This window comes from Falco punctatus (genome assembly GCF_963210335.1).
Source record: "Falco punctatus genome assembly, chromosome: 10".
NCBI lineage: Eukaryota > Metazoa > Chordata > Aves > Falconiformes > Falconidae > Falco > Falco punctatus.
This window is the reverse complement of record NC_137590.1, coordinates 18787743-18799453: the sequence shown is the minus strand read 5'-3', so window position 1 is coordinate 18799453 and position 11711 is coordinate 18787743. Positions and strand designations below refer to the sequence as shown.

Here is an 11711-nt window from a genome sequence, read left to right as displayed (position 1 = left end):
CTGGTTGAGTGGGGCTGTTCTTGCCCCTGCCACGGGGCCAGGGGCAGTTCAGGGCTGGTGTGCGTGTTGGCCCTGGCTCAGGCTGATGCCGTGGGAGCCCTCTGTGGCCCCGCTCCTCTGGGTGTCTGCCAGGATAACGCAATCCCTTTGGCTCCTTTCCTGGCTTCGGGACCGCCCTGTCCCTCCCCAGTGCTAGCTGGTCGCTCAGCGACCGCGTCCTAGTCACCAGAGAAGGGTTTGCTGGGCCTTTGCCGGAGCTCTCGCAGCCATGCAGCCCAGCCCAGCGATCAGGGTTGAGGGACTGGGGGGGTTCGGTGGCGAGCTGGTCCCCGAGCCCTACGACAGCTTCATGTACAGCCACCTGCGCTACTACGGCTACTTCCGAGGTGAGCCTTGGCTGCGGAGGGGCCCTGGCCACAGGGACACGTCCCCTCATGTCCCCAGCTCGGGGCTGCAGCTGCGCTCTCCCCAAGGCCAGAAGATGGGCGGGCAGAAGAGCCCGGTGTTCCCAGGGGGCTCTGCTGAGCAGCACGCCTCCGAGGAGCCTGGCACCGGCAGCACCAAACCTGGCTGGCTGCGGGGTCCTGGGCAGGAGCTGAGCCGTGAGTGAGACCCCGTTGCCGCCCGCAGTCCCCCGGCAGTGCAGTTGGTGCTGCCCTGGGGCTCAGAGCTGTGTCCTCCTGGCGTGCAGAGCACAGTGGCTGGGTCCTCTCCCTGCTTTGGGGTAGTGGGTGGGTTTGGGGGGGTGTCCCCACCCCAACCCTCACAGCTTGGGCTTCCTGCTCTGCCACGAGTGCATCAGAGCCCCCCAGCCCCCTCTTGGTCCTCTTGCAGCCCCTGGGGTGCTGGAGCAGACCCCCCGCCAGGGCACACCGGTCCCCTCAGTGCGGTGCCGTGGGTCCCTGGGGGAACCGCGGGCTCTCTTTGCCCTTCCCTCGGCACGGGGACCCCTACCTGCTCCCCACTGGCCTGTCGAGTGCGAAGTCATCGAGGAAACGATCAAGCACATCGGTGAGGGAGTGCTCCGGCCATCCCCCCACCTTGCCACTGCGCCAGACACCCATGGTACCCACAGCGCCTGTCTCTGTCCCTCCCTAGAGTGGGTCCCCCCTGAACCGGAGCCCTTCTGCCAGCCCATGGGTCCTGAGCAGGCTCCAGCCACCCCCAGCAAGGAGCCTGGCACTGTTGTCTACCACTTCAACCCAGGTACTGGGGAGGGGGCAGCACCCCTGGGTGCCCCCTTGGTCTCCCCAAGCCCCCATCGCTGTCCCTCTGGGCTTCCCCCCACAGCACCCCGAGGCTCCTGCTTCACTCATGCCCGGGTCGGGGGGGCCCCTGGTCCCCTCTCCTCACCAGCGGCCCCCTTGGAGGGTCCCCAGGACACCACACTGCTCTTCGAATCCCGCTTCGAGAGCGGCAACCTCGAGAAAGCTGTCAAGGTGTAAGAGAGGGTCTGGGGGCCTGGGGGCGGGCAGCAGTAGGGCTGGGAGCTGGAGTGTGGCCTGTCCTGCTGCACAGGGGCCCCTACGAGTACGTGCTGACGCTGCGACCAGACCTGTACACCTGCAAGCACACCCAGTGGTTCTACTTCCGCGTCCAAAACACCCGGCAAGACCCTCTCTACCGCTTCACCATCGCCAACCTGGCAAAGCCCAAGAGCCTCTACAGCGAGGGCTTGCGGCCGCTGCTCTACTCCCAGCGGGATGCCCAGAGCCATGGCATCGGCTGGCGCCGCGTCGGGACTGACCTCCGCTACTACCGGGGGGGTGGTGGCGGGGAGGAGCCGGCCACCTTCTGCCTCTCCTGGACAGTGCGCTTCCCCCACAACGATGACACCTGCTTCTTCGCCCACTCCTACCCCTACACCTACTCTGACCTGCAGCGCTACCTGCGGGCACTGGCAAGTGACCCAATGCGTTCACAGTACTGCACGGTGCGGGCGCTGTGCCGCAGCTTGGCCGGTAACACCGTCTACCTGCTGACCATCACCAGCCCTGCCGGTGTGGCGGCCAAGCGGGTGGTGGTGCTGAGTGCCCGCGCACACCCCGGGGAGAGCGGCAGCTCCTGGGCCATGCAGGGCTGCCTCGACTTCCTCCTTGGTGCCCACGCTGATGCGCAGCTCCTGCGCCGGCTCTTCATTTTCAAGGTGGTGCCCATGCTCAACCCCGACGGGGTGGTGGTGGGCAACTCGCGCTGCTCCCTGGCAGGCCGCGATCCCAACAGGGCTTACAGGACGGCACTCCGCGGCTCATTCCCCAGTGTGTGGCACCTTCGGGCCATGGTTGAGAGGTGAGGTGGGGGTGCGGGAAGCTGGCAGGTCCATGCCGTTCCTGTGGTGGTGCTGGTGGGTTTATCCTGATGTGCGCAGGGTGCTGGCGGAGCGGGAGGTGGTGCTGTACTGCGACTTCCATGGGCACAGCCGGAAGAACAATGTCTTCATGTATGGCTGTGACAGTGGCAGGGCTAGTGCTGGGCCACGGCTGTGCCAGCGCGTCTTCCCCCTGATGCTGAGCAAAAACGCCCCCGACAAGGTGGGATTCTCTGAAGCCATCCTCAGAGCTGAGGAATGGCGTCTCAGAGCTGGGGAATGGCATCCTCGCCAAGCTTCATGGTGACACCAGATGGTGATGCAGGGAATGTGGCCACCGTGCCACTTCCCATGCTGCTGTGGTGTCCCTGTGGGGCTTGGAAGGGGGACACATGCCCGCACTGTGCCAACTCCGGGGCTGGCCCCAGTTCTCCTTCCTCAGCTGCAAGTTTAAAGTGCAGAAGAGCAAAGCGGGGACGGGCAGGGTGGTCATGTGGCGCATGGGTGTCTCCAACAGCTACACCATGGAGGCAGCCTTCGGCGGCTCCACGCTGGGTGAGGGGCTGCTGTGGGCCAGGGGTAATGGTGCTAGGTGTGTTGGCAGACGCACGGTCCCCAGGTTGGGAAGCTGCCACTTGTTTCGTTGTGCCCTGTTCCCTCCAGGCGGAAGGAACTCGCACTTCACTGTTGAAGACCTCAAGTCGCTGGGCTACCACCTCTGTGACACCCTGCTTGACTTCTGCGACCCTGATCCCGCCAAGGTGGGTCAGCAGCTGTGGCTCAAACAACAGCACCCGGGCTGGTCCTGGTGCTGCAGGGAACCACGGTGATGCTGGCTCTGACCTGCAGTTCCAGCAGTGCCTGTCAGAGCTGGACACGCTGCTGAGGCAGCGGCTGGGCCATGAGCCGGGCTCTGGGGGCAGCTGGAGTGACGTCTCCGCCTCAGAGCTTGAGTCCAGGTACGTCCCAGCCACGCCGCCCCACAGAGCCCGGCAGTGCCAGCGGGTGCTGCAGACAGTCGTCTCCCTCACACAGCACCAGCGGCTCTGACAGCTCCGTGTCCGATGAGACCCCGGCTCCCCTCTGTGGCCCAGCACAGCCGGTGAGCCCCTGGGTGCCACTGCTTTCAGGGCAGGCATGATGAAGCGCCGGGAAGGCGCAAGATGTCGCAGTGTGCAGATGTTCCTATATTGCTTTGCCATCTGGTGCAGCAGGAGCGACAGAGGAGGAAGCAGCTGCGGAGCCGAAGAGCGAGGAATGCCTTGAACCAGACAAACGCTGCCTACCAGAACCATGCCAACATCCCGGTGAGCCTGGACTTGTGAGGACAGTCCACCTGGTCCCAGAGGGGACAGTCCTGGAGGGACCCTTGTCCCTGGTGCTGTCCCAGCCTGGTGCCAGCACTCCTGGGGCTCCATGTGGGTCTAACCCCTCTTCTGTGACACCCAGGCCAGGCCAGGGCCCTCCAGGACCCACCGGCAGCTGGCTCTCCCCGGGACCCCAAGGGAAGGCAGTGCGGCGGGAGAGGAGCCCAGAGCTGGCTCTGTTGTAACCGCTCCCAGCGCAGCTGCAGTGGGGGCTGGACGCCGTGCTGCCATCTGGGGATCTCAGCTGGACAGTGGCACCAGTGCAGTGTCGTGCCATCAGCCACTGCTGAGCACCCACCACCCTGGTGTCACCAGTGATTCCTCACAAGATACAGCCCCGGGAGCCAAACTGGGGCTGTCCCAGCGGTGGGGTGGGCAGCGGGGCGGGCAGGCAGCTGCTGCCCGCAGGCACAGGGCACATTCCCACCTCACCACCCACAGCACGGCCTCGCTGCCCGCTGCCCGCCGCTGCTGGGCCTGTGCTCGGGATTAAAGGCTGTACCCGTGGCTGTGCCTCTGTGTGGTGACACTAGTTTTCATCCTGCCGTTCCCCTGGGGCTCCTCCTCAGCCTCCAGCCTGCCCAGAGGCTGCTGGCACCCAGCCCCAGGCCCCGGCACCATGGCGGTACCTCAGCCCTGCAGGCTCCGTTGTGCTGCAGGCCCCATCACCACGGCGTCCACTCAGGCCCTATCTCCATGACGTCCCTTCAGGCCCCATGCCCTCAGGTCCATCGCCATAGTGTCCCCTTAGGCCCCAGACTCTCAGGCCTATCGCCACTTCGTCCCCTCTGGTCCCAGTCCCTCAGGCCCTGTCGCCATGATGTCCCTTCACGCCCTGTCCCCTCAGGCCCATCGCCCTGTCCCCTCAGGTCCTGCCATGTCCCCTCAGGCCTGCAGGCTGTGGCGAGGCCTCAGGCACCGCGGGTGCCGCAGGCCGCGTTGCCATAGCGACGCCTCAGGCCTGCTGGCCGTGGTGACGCCACCTCGTTGCTATGACGACCCGGCGCGCCGCTCCCCGCTCCCCCCCCCCGCTGCCCCCCCGCCCGGAAGCAGGCTGCGGCCGCGCCGGAAGTACCGGGAGCGGGGGGAGGAAGCGGAAACGGTGGCGGTGGTGTCCTTCTGGGCCGTGACGCCGGGGCGGCACCATGGCGGACGCGGCCTCGCAGGTGCTGCTGGGCTCGGGGCTGACCGTGCTCTCGCAGCCCCTCATGTACGTGAAGGTGCTGGTGCAGGTAAGGGGTTGCCGGTAACGGGGGGGGCTGGGGGGGGCGCACCGGGCCCGGTACCGGCGACTGCAGGCAGCCTGTCCCCGCCGCAGGTGGGGTACGAGCCGCTGCCGCCCACCCTGGGGAGGAACGTCTTCGGGCGCCAGGTCTACCAGCTGCCGGGCCTCTTCTCGTACGGTGAGTCTGCCGCGGCGGCGCGGCTGCCCGTGTCTCCCGCCCCGCGGGGGTCTGGCGTGGCGTGACGGGGTCCCGCTGCCCCCCCAGCCAAGCACATCGTGAAGGTTGACGGAAGAGCGGGACTCTTCAAAGGCCTCACCCCCCGCCTCTGCTCCAGCGCCATCGGCACTGTGGTGCACAGCAAAGTGCTGCAGGTACCTGGGGGGGCGCGTCTCAGCCGGCCCCGGGAGGGCTCTGTCGGCCGGCGCTGGGGGCACCGAGACCCCGCGTCTCGCCGCTTTGGCCTTGGGGGGGTCCCTGCCCTGGCTCCCGCGGCTGTGCTGACCCAGCCCTTTCCATCCCCAGCGGTACCAGGAGGCCGAGCAGGCTGAGGTAGGTGCAAGGCTGCTTCCCCCAGTGAATTCTCTGTCTCCCTTTTGATCCCTCCTTCCACCTCCTTCCCCCTCCTTCCCCCATCTCTCTTGCTCCCTTCCTCCCTCTCTCACTCCCACTCCTTCCCTTTGTCTGCCCACCTGCCTGCCTCCCTCCCTCTCCTTTTCTCACTCCCTCTCTCCCTCCCTCTGTGTGCGCCCTGGCTGCAGGCAGAGGCAGCCCAGCATCAAGCACTGCCCCCAGGGAGAAGGGCTCCAGCAGGGCCAGGGGCTGCCAAGCCCACGCTGGGGGGCTGTGGGTCCTTTCAGAGGTGGTGGGGAAGGAGTGGTGCTTTTTGGGGGGCTGTTCCCTGCCTGATGCCTCTTTCTGTCTCCAGCCTGGCACCAGCAAGAAGGAGCCCGTGTCCTCACTGGAGCAGGTTCTCAAGGAGGTGAGGAGGAGGAGGAGGGTGTTAGAGGGGCTTGGTACAACACTGGTGGGTACTCTGTCTGCTGCGTCCCTGTCACCCAGCCCCCCCTGACAGCCCGTTTCTCCTCAGACCTCCCGAGAGATGGTTGCTCGCTCTGCTGCCACGCTCATCACCCACCCCTTTCATGGTAGGTGCCTTCCCCCGTAGCCGGTGCACGGGCATAGTGACTCAAGTAACGGGTGCGTGTCACCCCTGTGTTCCTCTGGAGCATCTCTGTACCCCCCTGACCCTCGCGCTGCCTGTCTCTGCCTACAGTAATCACCCTACGCTGCATGGTGCAGTTCATCGGCCGGGAGACCAAGTACAGGTATGGGGCGGAGGCTGCCGCAGCGGGGGCTGCCTGCCCGCAGGGCCCCCTCTGACTGCAGCACTGTCCTCTTCCTCCCCGGCCTAGTGGGACACTAAGCGCCTTCGCCACGATTTACCGAGAAGAGGGTATCCTGGGCTTCTTCGCGTGAGTGCTGTCCATTGGGGCCTGGGGAGGGGGGCACAGCGGGGTGTCTCCCCAAAATCCATGGGCCTCACTCAGGTGTTGCTCCTCGCTCCAGTTGCGGCGCTGCAGCTCTGCCCTCCCATCTTGCCGGGTTCCAGAAGCACTCTGCCCTGACCTCAGCCGCTGCTGGGGTGCACAGTTTCCTATTCTGCCCTCCCTGGGGGGCTTCCTGGTGTGGATCTGGCAAGCCCCTGCCTTGTAGCCACCAGCCCCAGGGTCTGCAGGTGACATCCAGTACCTGGGGACATTAAAACAGAGCAAAGGTGTAGTAACCTTTTCCCGGGAGCAGTGGCTGGGATGTGTTTTGGGTCCCTCCAACAGTTCCCCTCTGCGTCCGTGTCCTCTCTGAACTGTCCTGCTCCTGGGGCCAGGAGTTCCCCCTTCACCCAGCTTCTGGGGGAACTGCTGCTCCCTCCTGTTCTAAACTGGCCGTTCCCCAGCTCTCCCTCCGTGCGGCTGGATCCAAGGCTGCACTAGGCTCACGTTCCTGCTGCCTTTTCTCTTTTAGTGGCCTCATCCCCCGGCTCCTCGGGGACATCCTTTCACTCTGGCTCTGCAACATGCTGGCCTACCTCATCAACACGTACGCGCTGGAGAATGGGGTATGGGCTTGGCACCCTGCTTTTGGGGGGCCTGGGGCAGGCTGGGGGCAGTGCAGGGACGTGACTGGTGTTGAGTTGACAGCAGTGAGGGATGGGGGAGGCTCCAGGGACAGTCTGGGAGGCCACAGCCCTGTTTTGGGGTGGCAACACAGCTCTGTAGGGAATGAAGGTGCCTTTCCCTTTCCTACAGGTCTCAACCATGACAGAGATGAAGAGCTACTCACAGGCAGTCACTGGAGTGAGTACAGCCCATGTTACGGGGGGGTACACACATGTGTGTGATGCTGTCTCCCTGTGGGGAGGGAGGACATAATGGAATCCTCTTTCCCCTGGGGAACAGTGTGTTCCCGTAATCCTGCCTGTCCTGCGGCTGCTACGCTGGGGGAGCAGAGCCCTGGGCTGTGGAGGGATCAGCCTGCAGGGGAAGGAATGCTCCATGGAGGAGCTCTGTGACCCTGCGCACCCATGGGCTCACGCCGTCAGCCTTGGCCCAGCCCCACATGGGGCCTGTGGGAGAGGGTTTCCTCTGTGGGGTGTCCTTGGGGATCTTTTGGGGCTCCTTACTGCCATGTGGAGTGAAGCGGGGAGATCCCTAGGGGTTCACGTGCCGCTGCCAATCAGCCCTGCTCTCCCTTGCAGTTCTTTGCCAGCATGCTGACCTACCCCTTCGTGCTGGTCTCCAACCTGATGGCCGTCAATAACTGCGGGTGAGTCTGCCACCATCTCCTATGCCGCAGCGAGGGCGAGCCCACGCCTGGTGGGGCTGGCCTGGGTGTCGGCCGTGCCCCTCCATGCCAGATCAGCTGCCAAAACTGCCTTTCCAAAGCTCCCAGATAGCAAAGATGTTTTAAACTTGCTGTGGGGCTAATCCCTGGACGGTAGCACTGTGGTTTGGGGGGGATGTGTGGGGTGGGAGCCTGGCCTTGGAAGGGCCATTTTGGGGTTCAGCCCAGCGTGGAGCTGCAGAGGGGGATGGTTCCTTCCCTACTGGCTCAGCCCTGGGTGGAAATAATTTCCCGTGGGTCTCCTCTCCCTTTCCCAGGCTGGCTGGGGGCCTCTTCCCCTACGCACCCACCTACTCCTCCTGGCTGGACTGCTGGAGCCAGCTGCACAGGGAGGTAAGTGGCTGGAGCGGGGCAGCGCCGGGATGCTGCCTGGCCATGGAGAGGAGCCAGGTGGGAGCCCCGTGAGGTCTGGGGGGGCTGCACCGGGAATCGGGGCAGCCCTGACTCACCTAGCAGTGATTGTCTCCTCCTTCCAGGGCAACATGAGCCGAGGGAACAGCCTGTTTTTCCGCAAGGTGCCCGCAGGGAAGCGATACGTGTGGGAGGAGAGGAGGTTTCGCTGAAGTTGGAGATGAGAGGGCAGTTGTGAAGCCAATGTGGGGCTCTGGAGGCAAAGAATTATGAGAGCGTGTTGATTTCTATACAGTTTTTTAAAATCATTTAATGCTGAGAGGTGAAGGTTGGATGCCTGATTGTCTGTCATGAGGCCGGGGGTTTCCTGGAGAGGGGATTGGCCGATCTCCAGTGTTCCCTCCCTGACTGAACCACCAGAGTGCTGTCCCTATGATTCCCTACTTCCCCCTTATTTCTCTGACCCCTTGTCAGCTCAGCACCCGCACAGACCCCCGTAAGCACAGTCAGCCAGGCTGGGTGCTGGGACAGTCCCACGAGCCACTGTCATGTCCCTCCTGTCCTTGCAGGGACCCAGCACCTGTCTCTTATCTATAGCCTGGAAGTGTTGGCGCTGCTGAGGCTCCCAGTAAATCCGCTGGCAGAAATCCCTCTCCTGTGGTTACACCCTGGGAGCCTTTTCCCAGCCTTGGACCCAGTCGAGGCTGTTTTGAGGGAAGAAATTCCCCCGCAAGATAACAGGGCCCAGAACCTTCCCCCTCTTACCAATAACCCCCTTGATTTATTAAGACCGGTGGTACCAGTGTCACAGGTGCTTGGGCAGCAATGGTCCCAGCTCCCCCAGGGGCTGCCCCACCCTGCGCAGGGGCTGGGGGCTGCTCGTTAACAGCTGGGGGATAATTGTGGGGCAGTGGCGTGGGTGGTGGTGGGGCCCAAAGGCCTCTGCTCATGCGCCTCAGTTTCCCCTTCCTCATTCCTCCTTGAGGCTGCGGTGGTGGGAGCAGAGCTGGGGGGGATCCCACCGCAGCACCCCTGGGTGAGGGAACACAGGAGTGGCACTGGGGGGCCGCACACCCCGTCAGAGGGTTGCAAACTCCCTAACAGGGTTGCACAGCTGGAGAAGGGCTTGCACGTGTGGTGGGGGTTGTGTGTGTGCAAAGCTGGGAGGGGGGTTGCACATCTGGTGGGGGTTGTTGCACACCCAGCCAGGGGCATTGCAAAGCTGGGGGGGTGGGTTGCGTACCTAGCAGGGGTTGTTGCACACCCAGCAGGGGCATTGCAAAGCTGGGGGGGTGGGTTGCGTACCCAGCAGGGGTTGTTGCACACCCATCAAGAGGACTGCACACCTGGCAGGGCATTGTAAAGCTGCAGGTGGCTGTTGTGCAAAGCTGGGGGGGGGGGGGGGGGGGGGGGGAGCGTTGCACACCCGGTGGGGTCTGTTGCACATCCAGTGGGAGGGTGGGACACCCAGGGCCGCTGCATGCCCAGGGGTGTGTGTGCAGAGCTGGAGGTGGGTTGCACAGCAGGCAGGGCAGTTGCGCCCCGGGAGGATGTTGCACAGCTGGCGGGGGTGGTTGCACACCCTGGGGCTGTTGCACACCGCAGGGGTTGCACGCCTGGTGGGGGGGTTGCGTACTGGGAGGGGTTGCACACCGGGAGGAGGTTTCATCCCGCGGCTGGGTTGCACACCTGGCAGGAGGGTTGCACGCTGAGGGGGGGGTTGTACGCTGGGAAGTGGTTGCACACCCGGCAGGGCTGTTGTACACCGGGAGGCAGTTGCACATGGGGGGCCGCTTGCACACTGGGATGAGGCTATCCACCGGGGCGGCCGGTTGCACACCCCCCCGGGAGGCCGGAGCACCCCGGCGGGGGCGGGCCCGGGCCGGCACCGCCCCCCCGGTGCCCGCGGCGCCATGGCGGAGGCGGCGGGCGCGGCGCTGCTGGGCGGTGGGAGCGAGCGGCGGTGCCGGGCGCGGCTGGCGGCGGCGGCGGGGCGGCCGGGGGGGGCGGCGGCGGCGGCGGCCGTGCTGGTGCCGCTGTGCTCGGTGCGCGGCCGCCCCGCGCTGCTCTTCACCCTCCGCTCCCGCCGCCTGGGCGGCCCCCACAGCGGCGACGTCAGGTACCGGCGGCGGGAGCGGGGCCCGGGGCCGGGCCGACGCCGACCCCCCCCGTGCCCTCCCTGCCCCGGCCTTTTGCAGCTTCCCCGGGGGGCGGCGCGACCCGGCGGACGGCGACGCGGTGGCCACGGCGCTGCGGGAGACGCGGGAGGAGCTGGGGGTGGCGGTGGCAGCACCGAGCGTCTGGGGGCAGCTGCGGCCGCTGCCCGACCGGGTACAGGGCACCGGGGGCGGGGCGGGGGGGCGAGGTGACAAGGGCACCGGGCTGGGGCTGCAGGGTGTGTGGGGACACTAAGGACGTGGGGATGGCAAAGGGCACGTGAACATAAGGGCGGGGTGGCAGCAGGGACACAGGGTGATGGGGACACAGGGGTTGGCGGGGACACAATGACAGATTCATGGAATGGCAGGGACACGGGTGGCAGCAGGCAAGGGGGTGTTGGGTGACAGATGCACAGTAGGTGCCAGAGTGGGCCACAGGGTGTCCGGGGCTGGGGAGAGGGGATCCAGGTGCGTGGGTGACACTTTGGGGAAGGGGTGACTGTCACCCCCATCCCCTGTGGATGCACCTTCCAGCAGGGACAGATGGTGGCTCCCGTTGTGGCCAACCTGGGGCCCTTGGAGGACTGGACATTAACCCCCAACCCCGATGAGGTGGGTGACCCTGCACTGGCTGCGGCCCCCGCCTAGGCTGAGCACCCGATTCCCTGGTGCCACTGTGGCAGCCGGCCCTGGCCACCCCCCTGCCACCTGTGCCAGCAGGTGGAGGAGGTCTTCACCCTGCCCCTGGCTCACCTGCTGCGGGAGGAGAACCAGGGCTACACCCATTTCCGCACCGCCGGCCGCTATGGCTACACCCTGCCTGTCTTCCTCAACGGCCCCCACAAGGTCTGGGGGCTGACAGCCATCATCACCGAGCTGACGCTGGAGCTGCTGCTGCCCAACGGCTACCGCAGGAAGACCTACGTGCCGGCACGAAGCCCCTCGACGTGACGCCAGAGGGAACGAGGTGGCCCTCAGGTGCCGGGGGGGGCATTTTTAGGGGTGGCCTTGACATGCACTCCGGGATGGGGTGGGAGGAGGGTGCTGTGAGGAAACCAGCCCTTCCACCCATGGGTGCTGCTGCCTGCCAGGCTCCACGTGCCTGCAGCTGCCGTCACACACTGTGATTTAGTAAAAAGCCATGTTTGGAACCACTTGTGCCATGATCTGTGAGTCACGGTGCATGGCTGGCCCTCGGTGCCAACACTATGGGGGCTGGGGGGACACGACAGCTGTCCCCTGTGGCACTGGTACAGGCAGGAGCTGTCCTGGTGCCACCACGGCAGGGAGCATGGTGTCCCCAGGGATGGGTTGGGGGCCATGTAATACCCCAACAGTGTAGTGCTGCCTCTGCCCCCCAGCCCAGCCCAGCGGGGGCCATGGAAGCTCATGGAAAACCAGG

General features: G+C 65.5%; 3 protein-coding genes across 16 annotated transcripts; all 3 read left to right on the top strand.

The window, feature by feature from the left end:
• The first annotated feature begins 122 nt into the window (after positions 1-122).
• AGBL2 (AGBL carboxypeptidase 2) lies at positions 123-4625 on the top strand. Of its 14 annotated transcripts, XM_080404177.1 has the most exons (11): positions 123-602; positions 835-1011; positions 1099-1206; positions 1291-1441; positions 1519-2289; positions 2369-2531; positions 2737-3069; positions 3158-3267; positions 3344-3410; positions 3520-3615; positions 3758-4625. In XM_080404177.1, exons 1-11 carry the CDS (start codon positions 269-271, stop codon positions 4166-4168), a joined length of 2721 nt encoding a protein of 906 aa, XP_080260303.1. In that variant the 5' UTR covers positions 123-268; the 3' UTR covers positions 4169-4625. The 14 variants fall into 14 exon arrangements, 12 of the variants coding, with proteins under 12 accessions (XP_080260303.1, XP_080260310.1, XP_080260309.1 ...); XM_080404184.1 differs by having other exon boundaries at positions 1099-1441; XM_080404183.1 differs by having other exon boundaries at positions 835-1206.
• Positions 4626-4747: 122 nt separating this feature from the next.
• On the top strand, positions 4748-8477 carry MTCH2 (mitochondrial carrier 2). Its single transcript, XM_080404192.1, has 13 exons — positions 4748-4907; positions 4994-5078; positions 5166-5272; positions 5424-5450; positions 5827-5880; positions 5989-6046; positions 6175-6226; positions 6314-6373; positions 6921-7014; positions 7205-7252; positions 7654-7721; positions 8057-8132; positions 8276-8477. The coding sequence occupies exons 1-13, from the start codon at positions 4821-4823 to the stop codon at positions 8360-8362; spliced, it is 903 nt and encodes a 300-aa protein (XP_080260318.1). The 5' UTR covers positions 4748-4820; the 3' UTR covers positions 8363-8477.
• Positions 8478-9909: 1432 nt separating this feature from the next.
• On the top strand, positions 9910-11463 carry NUDT8 (nudix hydrolase 8). Its single transcript, XM_080404193.1, has 4 exons — positions 9910-10269; positions 10349-10481; positions 10844-10921; positions 11030-11463. The coding sequence occupies exons 1-4, from the start codon at positions 10064-10066 to the stop codon at positions 11258-11260; spliced, it is 648 nt and encodes a 215-aa protein (XP_080260319.1). The 5' UTR covers positions 9910-10063; the 3' UTR covers positions 11261-11463.
• Positions 11464-11711: the final 248 nt, after the last annotated feature.

What these genes read in the sequence shown, in the direction of transcription:
- AGBL2 (XM_080404176.1), top strand. Translation starts at nt 269, where the DNA reads ATGCAGCCCAGCCCAGCGATCAGGGTTGAGGGACTGGGGGGGTTCGGT. An exon ending in GCGACCCTGATCCCGCCAAG is followed by an intron (nt 3,070 to 3,157) that starts GTGGGTCAGCAG and finishes TCTGACCTGCAG; the next exon opens with TTCCAGCAGTGCCTGTCAGA. An exon ending in GCCTCAGAGCTTGAGTCCAG is followed by an intron (nt 3,268 to 3,343) that starts GTACGTCCCAGC and finishes TCCCTCACACAG; the next exon opens with CACCAGCGGCTCTGACAGCT.
- MTCH2 (XM_080404192.1), top strand. Translation starts at nt 4,821, where the DNA reads ATGGCGGACGCGGCCTCGCAGGTGCTGCTGGGCTCGGGGCTGACCGTG. An exon ending in TGCACAGCAAAGTGCTGCAG is followed by an intron (nt 5,273 to 5,423) that starts GTACCTGGGGGG and finishes TTCCATCCCCAG; the next exon opens with CGGTACCAGGAGGCCGAGCA. An exon ending in CGTACGCGCTGGAGAATGGG is followed by an intron (nt 7,015 to 7,204) that starts GTATGGGCTTGG and finishes CCTTTCCTACAG; the next exon opens with GTCTCAACCATGACAGAGAT.
- NUDT8 (XM_080404193.1), top strand. Translation starts at nt 10,064, where the DNA reads ATGGCGGAGGCGGCGGGCGCGGCGCTGCTGGGCGGTGGGAGCGAGCGG. An exon ending in CCCCACAGCGGCGACGTCAG is followed by an intron (nt 10,270 to 10,348) that starts GTACCGGCGGCG and finishes GGCCTTTTGCAG; the next exon opens with CTTCCCCGGGGGGCGGCGCG. An exon ending in TGCGGCCGCTGCCCGACCGG is followed by an intron (nt 10,482 to 10,843) that starts GTACAGGGCACC and finishes TGCACCTTCCAG; the next exon opens with CAGGGACAGATGGTGGCTCC.